The sequence below is a fragment of the Seriola dumerili genome, unplaced genomic scaffold (assembly GCF_002260705.1).
Source record: "Seriola dumerili isolate Sdu_G_001 unplaced genomic scaffold, Sdu_1.0 BDQW01000003.1, whole genome shotgun sequence".
Lineage (NCBI taxonomy): Eukaryota > Metazoa > Chordata > Actinopteri > Carangiformes > Carangidae > Seriola > Seriola dumerili.
The window spans coordinates 14,773,770-14,790,595 of NW_019174258.1; the positions used below are offsets into that span (position 1 = coordinate 14,773,770).

The 16,826-nt window shown below is 42.4% G+C and overlaps 1 protein-coding gene across 1 annotated transcript in view; it reads right to left on the reverse strand.

The window, feature by feature from the left end:
• The window catches only part of znf536 (zinc finger protein 536), a 118,409-nt gene that overhangs the window by 49,375 nt on the left and 52,208 nt on the right, over nucleotides 1–16,826 (reverse strand). Inside the window, exon 4 of the mRNA XM_022742019.1 lies at nucleotides 10,904–10,908. Within this exon, the coding sequence (XP_022597740.1) occupies nucleotides 10,904–10,908 (5 nt within the window). The remainder of the gene's footprint in view (nucleotides 1–10,903; nucleotides 10,909–16,826) is intronic.

Below are 16,826 nucleotides of genomic sequence, written 5' to 3' on the forward strand. Positions count from 1 at the left end.
CAACCTGAAACCGCTTTAGAAGGCATTGACAAATGATGTCATCTGATGTGCAGATGAAAAAAAAAAACACTATTATGGGTCCTGTTATACAGGACCTTTAAAAAGGAGGGCCTGCTGGCTAAAACGCTGCGCTAAGAGCAGCACAAGCGTCAAGAGTCACCAAACTCACTCAGTAATGTCAACCATCCATCCATTATCTATATCTGCTTATCCTTGAGGGTCAAGGGAGGGCTGGAGCTCTCTCAGCTAACACTGGGCCAACTCGCCAGTCAATCACAGGCGTGACGTACAGACACAGACGACCATCCGGTCTGGCTTTAAAGCAACTTCAGGGGACAGAAAAAAAGGGGGGGAAAAAAAGGGCACTCAGTTTACACCCAATTTTAAATAAAAAAAAAAAAGTGAGTGAACTTTTTCCCCATTTGTTCTCCACTCTGTACATTACAGTGTGTACAGTGATACTAGTTGACACCCAACAGATGGCTTTTGTCAGGCATGGAGAGCAAGAGTTAACCCAATCCTCTGCTTACCCTCCCTCCATCCCTCTCTTCTCTTTAAATGTCTCCCATATAAACAGATTTTGTTGCTGCTTAAAGTGGGCTCAAAATTAAAGCGTATCGTTTTACACACATATTGCATGCATATTACGGAGCCCCAGCTGGTGGCGGGCTGCTCTTAAGAGCCATATGATTAAGTTAGAGGTTGGGGTATCCGATAAGATTTGAGCTCTCTGCCTCTCTCGCTATCTCGCTGCCTATTTTACTGCAAACTTATTAAATGGAGGAAACGACATTATTTTTTTTCTGAGTGTATGTGTAATTATTGTCACACACCTGTGACTCCCTGCCATCCACGACAGGGAAGAAGAGAAGGGAAGGAGGGATGATGAGGAGGGGGGAGGCGGAACGAGGAGAAATGTCGTTGGAAGCAGCGGGAGTCCTCGTTTCAGAAAAAAGGGAGGAGGATAAAGAGGAGAGGAAAAACAAGAGAGCTTGTTAATCAGGCACTTTCTGTCACTGGCTGAACACTGATATCCTAATGATTCACACCGAGATAGTGACATCATAAGGGAACGTGATGGAGAGATGTAGAGAGAGGGAGAGAAAGGAAACAAGAAAAGTGGTTGCAAATGAGGGGGGAGGAGATGACAGCCCCCCCCCCCCCCCCCCAAAAAAAAAAAAAAAAAATGGACAACTAGGTTTGCACAGACAAGATGACAGAAAGCATGAAATATCAAAAAAAAAAAGAAAAAAAAAAGACATAAACTGGGAAATGTCCCTCTGAATCTGTCATTACATTCCTCACAAACAGGCGCTTGTTTAATTTGAACAGAATGTTTCTCAAGGAACGCTGTTGTGAAAGTTTTCCAGCCAAGTTTCAATCCGTAATTTTTTTTTCTCTCCCTCTCTCTCTCTCTTTTTCTCTTTTGCCGTTTCCCTCGGCAGACCACCCCGTCGAAGGCAACAACATGTGATCCGATCCTCAGAAGACAAAGGAAATTACCTATTAAGTGGGAGAGATGATCTTCCTTTAGGCGCGCTCCAAAAAAGTGACTCACGATGTTGTAATTGTTTACCTTTGACTCGGCCCATAAGTCTCTCCTCCCATCTCTCTCTCTGTTCGGGGTTGTAACATAATATTTTTGCGGTGCTGCTTTCAGAAGCTCTCACTCTACTCTTTTCTCTCTCTCTCTCTCTCTCTCTCTCTATCTGTTCTAACAGGACAGATGTCATCGCCCCAAACAGTCTGAGTCATTGTACGCCTCCACACCCCTGAGTAACCCAAGGACATCAGGGAAGAGAGGACTGTAATTTTACATTTTAGACGTTTCACTGATGCTCTTAGTCATGGCAACTTGAGGCTTCGGTGTCTTGCTCAAGGACACGCGGACGAGGACCAGTAATGTAATGAAATAAATCAAAAGGAAGGGCTGCGTGTGTGTGTGACCTCCAGTTATTATTCATCATAAGGAAAATACAGCTGTGAAAGGAGAAATAATAATTTCAGATAAAAATATTCTAACAAACATCACTATAAGGCACTATTGATTTCACGAAGGAAGATTTATTTCCGTCTAAACAGGTGATAAACTGTATTCTGTGAACTCTCCTCCCGACTTAAGCTCATGAACCGGTGACTCCTTGTAATAAGTTGTACAACAAGTCCGGTAGATATTCAGGGACTTGTTTTATTGATGTTCAGAGTCAGATGGGGCGAGTTCGGCAGGACTCAAAAAGGTTGTTTGTCTGTAACCGACGTTTTCCTCCAGATCGAGCAGATCTGAGAGGAAGAAAGAAAGAAAGAAAGAAAGAAAGTGCTGGAAATAGCATTGCTAAGGCAAGTGGGCTGCATGGGCTTTTTTTGGGTGTAATGTTTTAATAGAAAGCAGATGGTTCCAGATGCAGAGCTGAACACCGGTGATGACACATCTTTAATATTTTAGAGTGGTCTTTGCTGTAAATGTTGCAGCAGCTGTTTCCCAACGCTGTAAATCTACAGTGTTTTTTAATTCTTTTCTCTCCTGTGTGTGTATGTGTGTGAGTGTGTGTATGTGTGTGTGTGTGTGTATTTGTGTGAGTGTGTGACTGACAGCTATTGGGTTTACTGTAAATTACAGAAATGAATATGGAAAAGTGATGAAAAGGCAGCGAAAGGGGAGGAGGCTGTGAATGTGTGTGAAAGTGTGTGTGTGTGTGTGTGTGTGTGTGTGCATGCACCCCGACTGTTTGCCGCTGAATCAATTCCTCTCCATTCTAAACCCCGCTGATTATTCTCTTATTTTAGTTTGCTAGAGGCGGCTCACACACTGTTGCCCTGCGAGTATAGGAACTGATATTCAAATGTAAAGTGATACTAAAATAATGAGATGGAGGGAGAGGAAGAGCAAGAGAAAGGTTGATGGAGGAAGAAGGGAAGGCAGGGGAAGATAAATATATATTTGTATTGTGTTTGCGTTGCGGCCGTCGGTTTTAGTTTTAATGTCAGCGGCGAGGAGAGAGGGGTTTTCGCCGATGCTTCTGAGTCGAGGTGATTGTCATCAATTCGCGTCTTGGCATTTAAACCACCCTCTTCAAATATGAGTATTTGAAATGCAAATACAGCTGCGTATGCCCAGACAAATTAAAAGACACACACAGGAGTGAGGAAAAAAAAAAAAAAACGCTTTTGAAGATATAACTTTTTACTGGTTTTTTTATCATCGGAGTTTGCATTGTCAAACCTTTTCTTTCTGTTTCCAGAGAGAGAGAGAGAGAGAGAGAGAGAGAGAGAGAGAGAGAGAGGCAAAGATAATGTGGCTCACAGCAAAAATGGCATACCACCTGCTTATATATTTATTTGTCGTTATGTTCACCCGGCAGAGGGAAAGAGAGAAGAAGACAGAGAGGAGAGGTGCTGTTTTTATCTCGCCCTTGGCTTTACTGTTTGTGCCTCGCCGAGTGTGTTCGATTAGTTGCTTTTTTTTTTTTTTTTTACCACAAGACACAGTGAGAAAATATGATTCACATTTTTCCCCCCTCTCTCCATCTCTCTGACACTACAGTTATTTAAACATCAATAGCCATGCGTCTTCTTTAGCACACATTCTTTCTCATATTGATATTTGTATATGATCATTACTTTTGGCCCTGCACGCTTTGTTATACTGCGTCAGCTTCAATAGGTGTAAGATCCAATACTGCAACCTCTGCATTCAAGCAAACCCCCCACCCCGCCGCACNCCCCCCCGCCCCCCCCCCCCCCCCAAAAAAAAAAAAAAAAAAAAAACCAATAGAATAGTTTGACTTACTTTATTGTGTAAGAGAATCTACTATAGGAACACACTAGATAGGTTCGACAAACCTAAAGTGGCCTGCAGCTGCATCAGATTCAGGTAGCTTCCTGCATTTTTTTGTTGTAAACTTTTAATACTTGAATGGCAATGAGCAGACAACTCCCCCCCGCAGCACACACACACCACACACACACACAGACCTCACCAATCCTCCATCTCCCCTCCCCCCCCCCCTCCAAAAACGCACCTGCATTGTGTTCAAGTTAAGAGCCTGGAAGAAAGACGTGTTCTTCTAAAACTTCAGGTAAGCTGACGGCACTCTTTCACAAAGAGGAGAGGAAAAAAAAAAAAGGGAAGAGTTGTGCCTGCTGCCTCCCCCCTGATAAAGTTGCAGAGTATTTGTTTTTCTTAACAAGGCGAGCTTTATTTATTTATTTATTTACTTTATTTTATTTGTCAGATGATGAGGAAGTGGAGGAGGTGGAAGAAGAAGGGTGAGTGTGTGTGTCTGTGTGTGTGTGTGTGTGTTCGGTGTTGGACGGATGGCGCTGATCAGGGGGATGGATTCATTTGCAGAGGAGGAGAACCTCTCCCAACAAACACAACTCAATCTTTTAACCGTTTTTAGACGAATGAGGTTTACAGTATATAAGGGGACGGAGCGAAAATTTATCAGTTTAACAACGAGTGAGGAGAATTCGGAAGAAGCACATATGAGCACGGGTGTGAGGAAGAGGAGGAGGGGTAGGATGATGAGGGGGTGGTGGGGGATGACTACCTGCAGAGAGCCAGCGTCCAAATGAGAACATGATAACAACATCAGAGAGCGAGGAGAGGGACTGTCTGCGAGATGACAACGGTATTAGACAGAAGTCAGATAATTAAGAAACGCACTTAGTGTTTTGTCAAAAGTGGCCGTCACTGCTGGTGATGGAGTTTTAGCTCCATGTGTGCGAGTGTGTGTGTGTGTGTGTGTGTGTGTGTGTGTGTGTGTGCGACTGTTTTTTTTTTTTTTTTTTCTGCAGATAATGAGCCTGGAAAAAAAAAAAAAGAAAAAAAAAGAAAGAAAAGAAAGAAAAAGATGAAGGGAAGAAGAAGAAGAAAAAATAAACAGTGAGAAAATTAATCAAATAATTAAAATGAAAAGTTGTGTTCTGTCCACACAAAGACGCCAAGTTCTTTTGGGCATTTCTGATGTAGCTGTCCAGTCAGGGAAAATGAGACACATCTTGGATAGGAAGCAAACAAGAGGGGTGGCAGTGGATGGGAATGGATGGATGGAAGGGAGTTGGGGTGGAGGGAGGGAGTTGGGGGAGGGAGGGAGTTNGGGAAAATGAGACACATCTTGGATAGGAAGCAAACAAGAGGGGTGGCAGTGGATGGGAATGGATGGATGGAAGGGAGTTGGGGTGGAGGGAGGGAGTTGGTGGAGGGAGGGTGGGCCACAGAAATAAACCCAACTCCCATCTGATGAGCAGCTTGTCCATAATACTGAATCCCAATCTCTTGCCAAGTCTGCTTCCTGATACAGAAACACGATAAGTGCAGATTTTTTTTTTTTTCCCTCTCTTCTTCTCGTTCACCCTTCCTCCCCACACGTCGTTTTGCTTTTGGCCTGGAAGCACTTCTAGCCGCCGCCACGGATAATCAGGTGGCTGTTTTTTTTTTTTTTTGTTTGTTTTTTTTTTGTTTTTTTTCTGTCGGTTTGCCCCCCCACGACGAGATAATCAAATTAAAGAAGTGGAGAAGAAGAAAAAGAAGAAAAACAAAACAAACAAACAAAAAAAAAAAAAAAATTAGATGTGTTCATTCATCTCTTCATGCGGCCAACAACTACAGGACAGATGATGTGGCCATCTTGAGATCGTTTGTCATCTGTCGGGCAGCGGTGACCTTGCAACGAACGCCGACCATCGCACTGATATCATCTTTTTGAAAAAAGAAAAGAGAGAGAGAGAGATACAAAGAGATAGAGGGAGACAGAAAGAGAGAGGGGCTGTTGTTTTTGGTAATAAAGACAACATTTATGCCTTCCATTCGCGCTGCCAGTTAAAAGAGGCACAAACATGGAAATCCATTATGGAACGCTTCTTAAAAGTGTGACCAATCCTTGTTCAGTCAATTAGAGTCTGGAGACTGAGAATATGATGTTTGTCTGTTTAGCCCCCGACGCATACAGATCAGCCTGGATTTGATGATGGAAAGAGAGATTTTTTTTTTTCCTTTTTTTTTTCACAGAGATAGATTGAGGGAGAAAAAGGAAAACAGAGAGAAATGGATGGAGGGGCAGCGCAGCCAAGCTCTGCTTATCTCTTTTCTTCTCCTCTGCTTTTCCTGCTATTTTTTCCTCCTTCCCCTCCCATATACAAAAGCATTAATGTGCGCAGCTATGTGCTTTGCCATTGTTCTGTGTTTAAAAGCTTAAAAAGGGACGTTGTTTGTGTAACTGGCAGAGTTAGCAGTGCGCGGCCGTGTCCAAAAAAGCCCCGTACTTAAAGTTGCTCGGCGAAAAAAAATAGGCCGCATAAAAGGGAGTGAAAGAAAAGCAGTTAATAAGAGTGGTTACCCCAGAATGAGCGGGGATGAGGTTTCACATTAAAAAGATTTATCTTAAAGTATGGTGCTAATCCCTCCAGTTTTAATCCCACACACACACACACACACACACACACATACACACACTCGCGCACACTCTCACTCACACACACACCCTCTCCTCACGGCACCCTTTTCATTCCTACCGAGACATAATAAAAAACTATAAACCATAAACTTCTTACAATTTCTGGAAACTGGCAAATGCAGGGCGCCCTGATTTTACAAGGATTCCTGGCCAGTGAATCACGGAGCTCGGAGGACTCATCTCTCTCACAGCAGATTATTAAACGAAAGAGGAAGCCATGGGGTACGGCGGAGGGCAACAAGGACAAAGGGAAAGAAGAGAAAGAGAAGAGAAGGAGAGGAGAGCATGTTTGCTATGACCTATTTGATGATTATCGTGATGGCAGAGGTTGTGGTGATAGGTGGCGGAGGGGTGTTGTCATGCTCTCTGTCACACTCGGCTGTGTCATACAAGCTGGATGGATGCCTCTGTCCACTGCAAGCTGCTAGAACGAGGAAGCATATGGGTGTATGAGAACCTCAGCCCACTTCATGAATATTTGATTCATATTTCCTGTGTGTGTATGTGCGTATGTGTGCGTGTGTGTGTGTGTGTGTGAGAGAGAGAGAAATAAATGGAGAGAATGGGAGGAAGGATATTTTTTCTCTCTCTCTCTCTCTCTCTTTCACTTGTCATTGCAAAAACTCACAAGGCTTACTTTGTGGCATTCTAATCATAATTGCCAATCCTGAATACAAATCTCTCAGCGCTAAACACATTGAGTGAAATTGAAATGACAAAACGAAGCTCATATAACACTGTAATCAAAGATACATTCAGGAGGGGGGGTTGGGGGGGGGGCGTGCGGTGGGATAAAGATGAGAAAGAAAAAAGAAAAAAAAAAAAAAAGTTGAGAGTGTTCTTCCGCAACCAGTAAGAGATGAGGATCAGGGGCCAGTTATTAGCTCGGCCGGGAAACAAAGAGCCCCAGTGTTGGAGGGCAGCTTAACGCTGAACCAGTTACTGTACCTTTCAAAACTAATATGTAACCATATCTGTTTTAAAAGGACGATTCATATTACTGTGAATGCACGACAAAAGTTGTTCCCATCCCTGAGACCCAGGAAACTGGAATCCCACACACACACACACACACACACACACACACACACACATACACACACACATTCAATTGCAGGCCTGGCCTTTTCTGGAAAGCATCCAATTCAAAAAGATGGCAGCATTACATTTTTTGCAGTGATGTAAAACATCTTCAGTTTTTTTTTTTTTTTTGACAGGACAATGGTGCTTATTGTGCTTTATTGTTACTGTGGCAACTCCAAAGGTCAGCGTGGGTGTGGCCCGGGCAGACAAGGGCGGCACTGAATGAAAATTGGGTTATATGTGATCAACTAAGTTATTAATCAGATTAAAATGGATTCCCTCTGCCTGCTGTTTAACTAGGCAGGAGGAAGGAAAAAAAAAGGGGAATGAAATAAAGACAGAGAGCGAGAGAGAGAGAGAGGAGGGAAAGAGAGGCAGAACAATAGGCCAGTGTTTACTCATGCAAGAGCAAAGAAAGTCATTGTTTCAGGGGCTGAAGTCACTGTCGCTAGATGAGTTTCGATAAGGACCAGCTCCGCGAAACATGTAACCAGTTTGTCTGAGAGCATGTGCCCTTGCCATGGATGCCCCCTAGCTTCATCCAGGTAACCTCTCTAATCCTGATTAAATCACTGTAATTAGAACAAGCGGTGTTCCTCCACCCCCGTATTTCCCTAATAAAACAATGCAAGCAGTTTAAATCCGGTCGCTGGGATTTGCAACGCAACAATGCAGTTTATATCCATCTCTGCCGAGGAATTAAGTGTATTTTCTAACTGGTAATGTTATAATGTTGCCGGCTTATTTGTCTCGATGCTCGCTATTCTTATTCTTATTCCCCCTGCGGTTTGTGTTCTCTCTCTCTCCCTCTCGCTCTCTCTCTTTTTTTTTTATTTTCCCGAGCGCAACTTTGTTTATCTGAGTCTTATTTATTTGTTTCTCTGCGCTTTTTTGATGTTTAAATCAAACATGTTTTTAGCGAGTGGTCGGGATCATCCTTCACTACAGGAAATAATGCAAGTTATTTGTCCTTAATTGCCACAGAGCTTTTCAAACACGCCAACTCGCTGCCTATGTGTCTATACCTGTGTATGTTTTTTTGTTTTTATTAGTATCACTGCATGCATCCATTGATGTGGAATAACAGAGGAAATAAAAGTTGACATAGTTTTCTTTTTTTTTTTTCTTCTTCTCCCCACAACCCCCAGTTTCCCTCTCCCTCTGCCTCGCTCTCTGTTGTTTTTTATATATCTGTGTTCTTCCTTGAAGTTGCTGCGGCATTGTCTCATTATGTGTCGACTAGCTGTGTAAGTGTAGTTATTATGCCAGCGTGTCTTTGCCTGCCGGTACTGTCTGTCTCTCTCTCTCTCTCTCTCTCTCTCTCTCTCCATCTCTCTCTCTCTCTCTCTCTCTGTTGTCTCTCTCTGTCTCTCCCTCGGAGAATGAGGAGCTTTATGAGTACAACTCCTCTGAGGCGTCCTCTTCACATCTCCAGGGCGCCTGGGGAAGGGAACGTTGCATTCTTAAGAGGAGCAACTCAAACTGAACAAAGTCTACAGGAGTCAGGGAAGAAAAGAAACAAACAGCAAACTAACGAGATGGGAAGCAGAGATCATGTCAAATATATTGGGTTGGAAAGGCCAATTCATAACCTATTGTTTCATGTTTTGCAATATTGAATACGACGCACGCTAACGTGGCTATAAGTGCACGGGGGGGAAGGGTATGCAGACTTGCATATATACTTAAAAGCACTTGCAAACATACACACACACACACACACACACACATATATATATATATAGCGTATGAGCGTGGTCTCCAGCTCCCTGTAACCTCCGAGCTCCCACGCTGTCTTCACTCCTGCTTCTACAGTAATGAATAGAATAATTGTCATGTAACTTTGCAATCATCCCGCATTCGTCTCCATTTCCTTATCAAGGGCAACTTGATACTGCCCTTCATTCACTGTACTTCACTTCCAGGAAACGTGATGTGGCCAATATCAACGGTGTTATTAGTGAAGATGGCTGAGAGAGGATCACGGGAAGAATATGAAGCCTTTTTCAAAAAGGGGCCTTTCAGCAGGCGCAGCAGTTGATATCTGGGGAATTAGCGAGGGGAAAATATTTTTAGAGCTATCACATCTGCCGAGGAGAAAAGAGAAGCAGAGAGGGGGGGAGAGAGAGAGAGAGAGAGAGAGAGAGAGAGAGAGAGTGAGCAACAGGTACCTTCCGCAGGGCTTTTTGACAGCAGCTATTACACTTAATTGCTCTTTGAAAACTACACTATTTGCACTTTTGGGTGACAAGGTGATAATTCACCTCTGCACAAGTTAAAGTGGTAATATTGTTGCACATGTGAAACGGCGGCTCGCTTTCACCAAGCCTTCAGAGCTGTCATCTCTCGGCGCAGCGGAAGGCGCACAGTGAGAGCTGGGTATCACCAACAGTCGTCCTCTTCTTCTTCTTCTCAGTCGGAGACAGGCCTCCAGACGGCTTAATCACTGGAGAAGCCCCGTGCCCTCCAGCAACAAGGAGGAAAAAAGAAAAACCCGAGTGCGAGAAATAAAGAAAAAGGGAGGATCCCAGAGTGTGGGAAAGTGAAAACGCAGAGATCTGAGGAGGAGGAAGGAGAGGCGAGCTGCTGGACTCGCTTTGGTCTGAGCGGAAAGACATCAGTGGTTGAGCTTCAATGCACAAGTCAGTCAGATATTGGTCAAACTCTGGTTGAAGTTTTAATTAGGTTAAGCTGTTTACAAGAACCTTTGCAAACCTACAATTGAATCTGCTATGAATATACGACTGAGCAGACTGATGCAGTGACACGACCGCGAGGCTCCGACACTGACTCTGATCATGAGGGGCGTTTTGCAAGACAGCCAGAATTTCTGAAGAGATCATTTAGTTTTATTACAACTGAGGTCTCATTTTTTGAAATCTGGGATAATTTCTAAAAAGAAGTGAAACAGCACAACCTGCACATTAATGCGAGAGGAACTAGAATTACGGCCGTGCAGTTTTACCCCTCCGCCAACCTGTTAAGTGAAGGAATTTAATAAAAAGGTATTGCGTGTATTTTGTCACAATTAGCGCATGAATTTTTCAGAAAATGTGTTTTGGGAGGCTACTGTGACCTCCCAAAACATAATTCCTCTGGCCACAGCTGTAGGCAACGCAGAGGCAAAATAAAACGCAGCGTTGCTCAGTTCAGCACACGCAGGAGTTTTGCAGCGACAGCTTTACTTGATCTGGTATGACCAATTCGCTGACGATAGCTGCTAGCAAACCTTCGACAGATATTGTTGTCAGTTTGCTGATTTAATGATTTTTCTCACTTTTTTAGCTTCTTGTCAACATGTTGTCACTTGTGGCCTCGAATGTTGGCTGCTCGGCAAAAGTCACACATGCCCGCTTTAAATAGACCTCCACTTTAGCCAAAGGTTCTTGGCACACTGTGAAATGATTACCCAGAATGCTTGTTGTTTGCAAGGATGCAAACCATGTATACATACAGTGCTGTATATCCTCATTCCTGTTAATGTAGAGCTGTATTGTAGAAGTGTCTACATTGAACTCTGTCTTGTAGATTAGACCATACACACCACCTGCTCCCCCCTGGGATTCTCAGGTGTCACCCTCCTGAACTTTCTGACCTACTTTTAAACGTACAGAATAATTACAGCGACGCAGGTAAACACAGGGGTGTCTGGGAGCAATAAATATCCCGGCCCTTTTCCACCTGTCAAAGCATTTTGTGCGAGTGCTTATAGGTGTGTGTGTGTGTGTGTGTGTTAGAGACAAGCAGCAACCGAATTCATGGTAATTAACCACCTGATGAGGACAGTATTATTGGCAATTACCACTTTCTGCATTATCACAACTTTTAGATGCGTGTGCGTTTGTGTGTCTGTCTCCGTGTGTGTGTGTGTGTGTGTGAGAGAGAGAGAGAGAGAGAGAGAGAGAGAGAGAGAGAGAGAGAGAGAGAGAGAGAGAGAGAGAGAGAGAGAGAGAGAGAGAGAGAGAGAGAGAGAGAGAGAGAGAGAGAGAGAGAGAGAGAGAGAGAGAGAGAGAGAGAGAGAGAGAGAGAGAGAGAGAGAGAGAGAGAGAGAGAGAGAGAGAGAGAGAGAGAGAGAGAGAGAGAGAGAGAGAGAGAGAGAGAGAGAGAGAGAGAGAGAGAGAGAGAGAGAGAGAGAGAGAGAGAGAGAGAGAGAGAGAGAGAGAGAGAGAGAGTGTGGAGCTTTTATCACACAGTCAAAACAGAGATAAAGAGGATGTGTGTAATAAGTGATGGTCAGTGTCACTGACACTGTCGACTACTGAGGGTGAGCGATGTCTCACACAACTCAAGAACCGAGATCCAACCTCTTGTTTCAGCATAAAGGCCCGAAGTCTGAGTCAGACGTCCCAGCTGAGGTCTGTCTGTGTGCGTCTGCATGTTGCATGTGATCCTCATGTGTGGAATTGGGATTTTTTATCAGGTGCTCCAGTTTCCACTCAAGGATTTACTCTACGTCTGCCCCATTCTTCATTCAACCTTTACATTTTTGCCATGTTGTGCATAAACAAAAAGAATTTTCAAGAATTTGAATGTAATTTACTTGCATTAAATTCTTAATATCACCAGTGGGAAGTAACACGTGAAATTAAGAACAATCAAATACATGAGTAAAAAGAATATATCTACTTTTTGCCTTTTGATGAACACAAGCTTTGGTCTCTGTAATGTGTAATAATTGCGGTGAGTGATGTTCGTGTGTGTGTGCATGAACAGACACTGTTGGTTACTGTATCTGTGTTACACCAGCATATGTGCATCTAGTAGCATATGTGTGTGTGTGTGTGTCTGTCTGTCCTTGTGTGTGTGTGAGAAGCTTCATTTGTTATGCCTACCTTTCTTCCACTTAAACCAGAAAAAGTGAAAATTACACCAGTAATGCCAACTGTGATCCACTACATCTGCGCTTCACAGCGAGCCCACCAATCCCACCATATGTCTTTAATTATCATCATTGCTTTACAGAACCTGTTTCACACACACACCCACACATGCACACATACACGCACACACACTAGTCAGCCTTTTATTATAAGCATGTAAGCATGCGTTTGAATGTTTGCCTGCGCCTCATGAGCACACAGGTGTATAGATGTGTGTGTGTGTGTGTGTGTGTGTGAGTGTGTGTGTGTCTGTGTGTGTGTGTGAGTATATTTCTTGCATATTGTTCTAATAAGACCTCAGTGTTCATGGTTCAGACTCCTCACAGTGAAGGCAGGCTGGGATACATGCCCTCTGACAAAAGTAACTGATCACAAGTGAAACAACTAGTGCTGCATTTAGGATGAAATCACACACACGTACATGCACTTCTATCTTTGTGAGGACACTCACTAACAAAAAGGCATTCTCTAGCCCCTTAGCCTAAATCTTGACCCTCAAACAGCCTACGGCCAGAGGGGCCTCACTCTGTTAGGAAAATACTCGGTCCTCACTATGTGGCATTTATAAGTACACACACACACGCACACACACACACACACACAACAGAAGTTGTTGGGTTGGATAAGAAAGCCAATGACATCACAGCCAGGCTACACAGGGGAAAGAGTAAAATAAAATATTTCTTCACTCAGTATCTATATTTCAAATGTGCAGAGTTCTACACTTGAAAATGACTGCTTCCTGTCTGCAAATGGTGGAAAAGGTTAGTATGTGGTGCATTATCAGTTGTGATATCACCTTTTCAAGCTGCTGTATTAACTTTATTCTTCAGTTACATATTATTATCCATTCCCTCAAAGGCCTTTCAGCAAAAACCAGAGAAGTGGTGTAAACTGTGTGTTTCCAGTCAGAGATGTTGAGTGCATTGTACACACATTCTTTTTTAAATCAAAAAAAGGCTTCTAACTGAATTGTATTCTAGTTCACTGAAGACATGACATTTCTGATAGATCACTCCCTGTAGAGTTTGTGGGATGTTGTTGCAAAAGAGTCAGAATAAAAGTCAGCGATGGAAGAGTTAGTTAGCAACAGGATGAATTACAGCGTCTTCAAAATAAAGCCCAACTTCAATTAAATTATTGATTTAAACTGACAGTTTTACACATTTAAACAATTCAGACTTTGTGTTGTAATGTGTCTTTTTGGCGCACAAAAACTGAACACACGGTTTTCATTTCAAATTGGTGATTAATATTGTTAAAACTGCACTTAAACCTTATTTAATGTTAAAATTAGCCCAATCTCAGTCAGTCAAAGAGACTCCATTTGTACTATTGCTGCATTACCGTGCTCCTTGCTGTTATTTGGTGACACAGAGGCACCGCCGTACTGTATGTGTTCATCCTCTCAAGTCTACAGAAATAGACTCTTTTTAGTGTCATCCAATGTGAGTACGGGAGGTGATGCTCTTAGATAGTTTTTATCAGCGGCAACAAACATCGACAAACAACAGCACGTTTGAGGAGAACTATAGAGCTCCATGCGAGAGTACTTGTAAATTGGGAGTGATGGGTATAATTGATGAGAGAATATACAACCCCCCCACCCCCCCTCTCCTACCCACTAACTCTCTGTTTATGAAGCCTACTTCTCAAATTGCAAGAGGTGCTCAGCTATGAGTAGCTTCCTCAACATTGCTCATCCAAGTCCTACAGTTCTATCAGCCCCCCCCCCCCCCTTGTCAATCCCCGACCATCTGAAGTTCCGGTTGACATCAAATATATTAAATGAATGAGGGGTTCGAGGTAATGTAAGTAACACGATGTGCGGAGCAATGTTCGCAAGCAGTCGTGGCATGTATAGCACTGTTTGAATAATGTAATACTTCATGTTTGATAATGCATGGCTATAGATAGGTCTCCACTGCAGCCAAGTATTGATTGTGTTAAGCACATCTACAGTACAGCAAATGGTGTGGGGTTCATATCAATCTTTACACAGCACATTGTACCTCTGTAACCAGATACCTTGTCTGATTACAGAGACCTCAGGGCCACTGCTGCTGTTAATGACATTTATTGATAAATCCTCAGCCAATTTAGGGAGGTGTGGCTTAAATCTACAGATGTGTGAACGTGTGTGTGTGTGTATTTGTTATATGTCAAATTGTGGGCAGATTCATGTGCATTGCACCCCTTTTTTTTTTTTTACTCCCCCCATCCCCACCCCCCCTCCTATGGGCATACAAATGAAGAGACGGCCACTCCAGACGTGCAGTGCGTGCCCTACAACAAGTCCCATAGATTCAGAGGAGAATTTCGATATTAATGATTTATGCTGTATTTGCATACAAACCTAATGCAAACCCACTCCAGATAATCACATTTTGCCAGGTCTGAATTGAGTTTTGCGGACGTCTTTGCTGCCCCCACCTTCTCCACCCGCCAAATAACATTGGAATGTGTGGCTCTTGCTCTTCCTGCTGCGGGTGACCCCCAAGCACAAGTGCATTTTACTATGGAACAAGTGTGTTTTTTTTTCATCCAATGTGTTATGTGTGGCAGCACTGGCAGCAGTGACAGTAGTAACAATGGTATCAGTGATAACAATACCAATGGTAGCTAATGGTAGAAGCAAATCTATCCAACTATTGAAATTAAAGTTTTGTGTTTTGAGATACAAAAATACTTTTACTTCTATATAACACATTTATTTGGCCACAGGTGTCATATAAAATAAATAATCCACCGAATGCCATGTCCTTAAAGTATCTCCACCTGGGCTATTAACAATCATTATATATAATATTATAACATACATCACAGACAGGAAGCATTCTAAATACAGTTTACTATTAATTATCACATAGTTTGCGTACTTTTTTTTTTTTACTGGTAATTACAATTAAGTAGAAGTAGTACTTAGTACTTATGCCAAGGTTTCCCACCGCACTGAAGCTTTAATGATGTTCCTCACTTGTAAGTTGTTTTGGATAAAAGCATCTGTCAAATGAGTTAATGTAATGGAGTATTTTTACTTTGTGGTATTTATTCCTTTATTTAAATGAAAGATCAAAAACTTCTTCCACCACTTAGTAACAGTCTAAATAGTAAGAGAGGTAGTAGTTGTAGCAGTAGGAATAGCAGATTGCGTAGTATCAGTAGCAGCTGCAGTCGGATCAAGAACAGTATAAGTAGTGATACCAATTGCAGTAATAGCGTTTGTAGCAACAGCAGAAGTAGAGCTGTTTTTGTAGTAATGATAGTAATTATAACAGCAGTACTTGTGGCTGCAGTGGAGAGACTGTAATAGCAGTGATCATCATATCAGTCCTATTAATTCTTGCTATGGGTTTACATGGGGGGCTATAGCACGCAGTTCATCAGAGGGTTCACAGGTAAAAACTGACAGATAAATATACATTAATATTCAGACTAGAGCCTCCACTTCATTAAGCGTGTGGTAAGAGTTACCCATCATACAACTCTGGGATCCTTCCTTTCAAAGTATCATTCAGTGAATTCAGCTTGTTCTTTACTAAAAAGATATGGATACATAAAGCTTTAAACATAAGATACAGTGTTGTATTATCTGGTACATACTGTATATCACTGTAACAGAACACACAGGGCAAGTCTCACAAGGTCATGCTAAGTGCTCCAACTCACATCTCGATTTTACTTGTGTTTCCTGTAATCTTTATATTTCTATGCTACCCTCAGAGCCATCTGAAACGATAAATATCTATTGCAAGGAAGTTGGATGTATAATAAGTTGTTGGTATTTCTAATTATCATGACTGACTGACTGAAACTAGGACAAACTAACATGTAAGAAAGGCTTTTGTTCCATAGAGAAAGGGAAATATAAACATCAAGCATTCCTAGTTGTGAAAGGATCTGCCCACGTTACGTAGCTTGATTTCACAAGTAGGAGCATTCTCACACAAAACCATATCTTTATTAAAAGAAATATATGCATATATATTTATACATCAATCTTTTATTGTTAAAATAGCCTAACGATGTCAAGATATGCAGAGAGCCCGGCTCCATTGCAGCGGGTAATATTGTGTCAGACGGAAAGGTCAGATGAACACATGTAGCTGCATTTCTTCATTATCAGAGGGGTCACTATTGTTATGGGTTAATGCATCTTTTACTGTATCTTTATGAAGCCATGCCTGTAAACATGAGCTCTGCCTTTCATAGGGAAAATGCTGCATTATTTTTTTATCCACACGAGAGAAAATATTTATGATTGTGAATCGTATTTGGCCGTACTGAAGTTAACACTGAGAAAAATCTACAATATAGTGTTTCTGGAACTTAACCCATTAAGACCTGAGGTGCCCCCCCCCCAAAAAAACAACCTCCCGAAACTTGAGGATTTTTCTGAAATATTTGA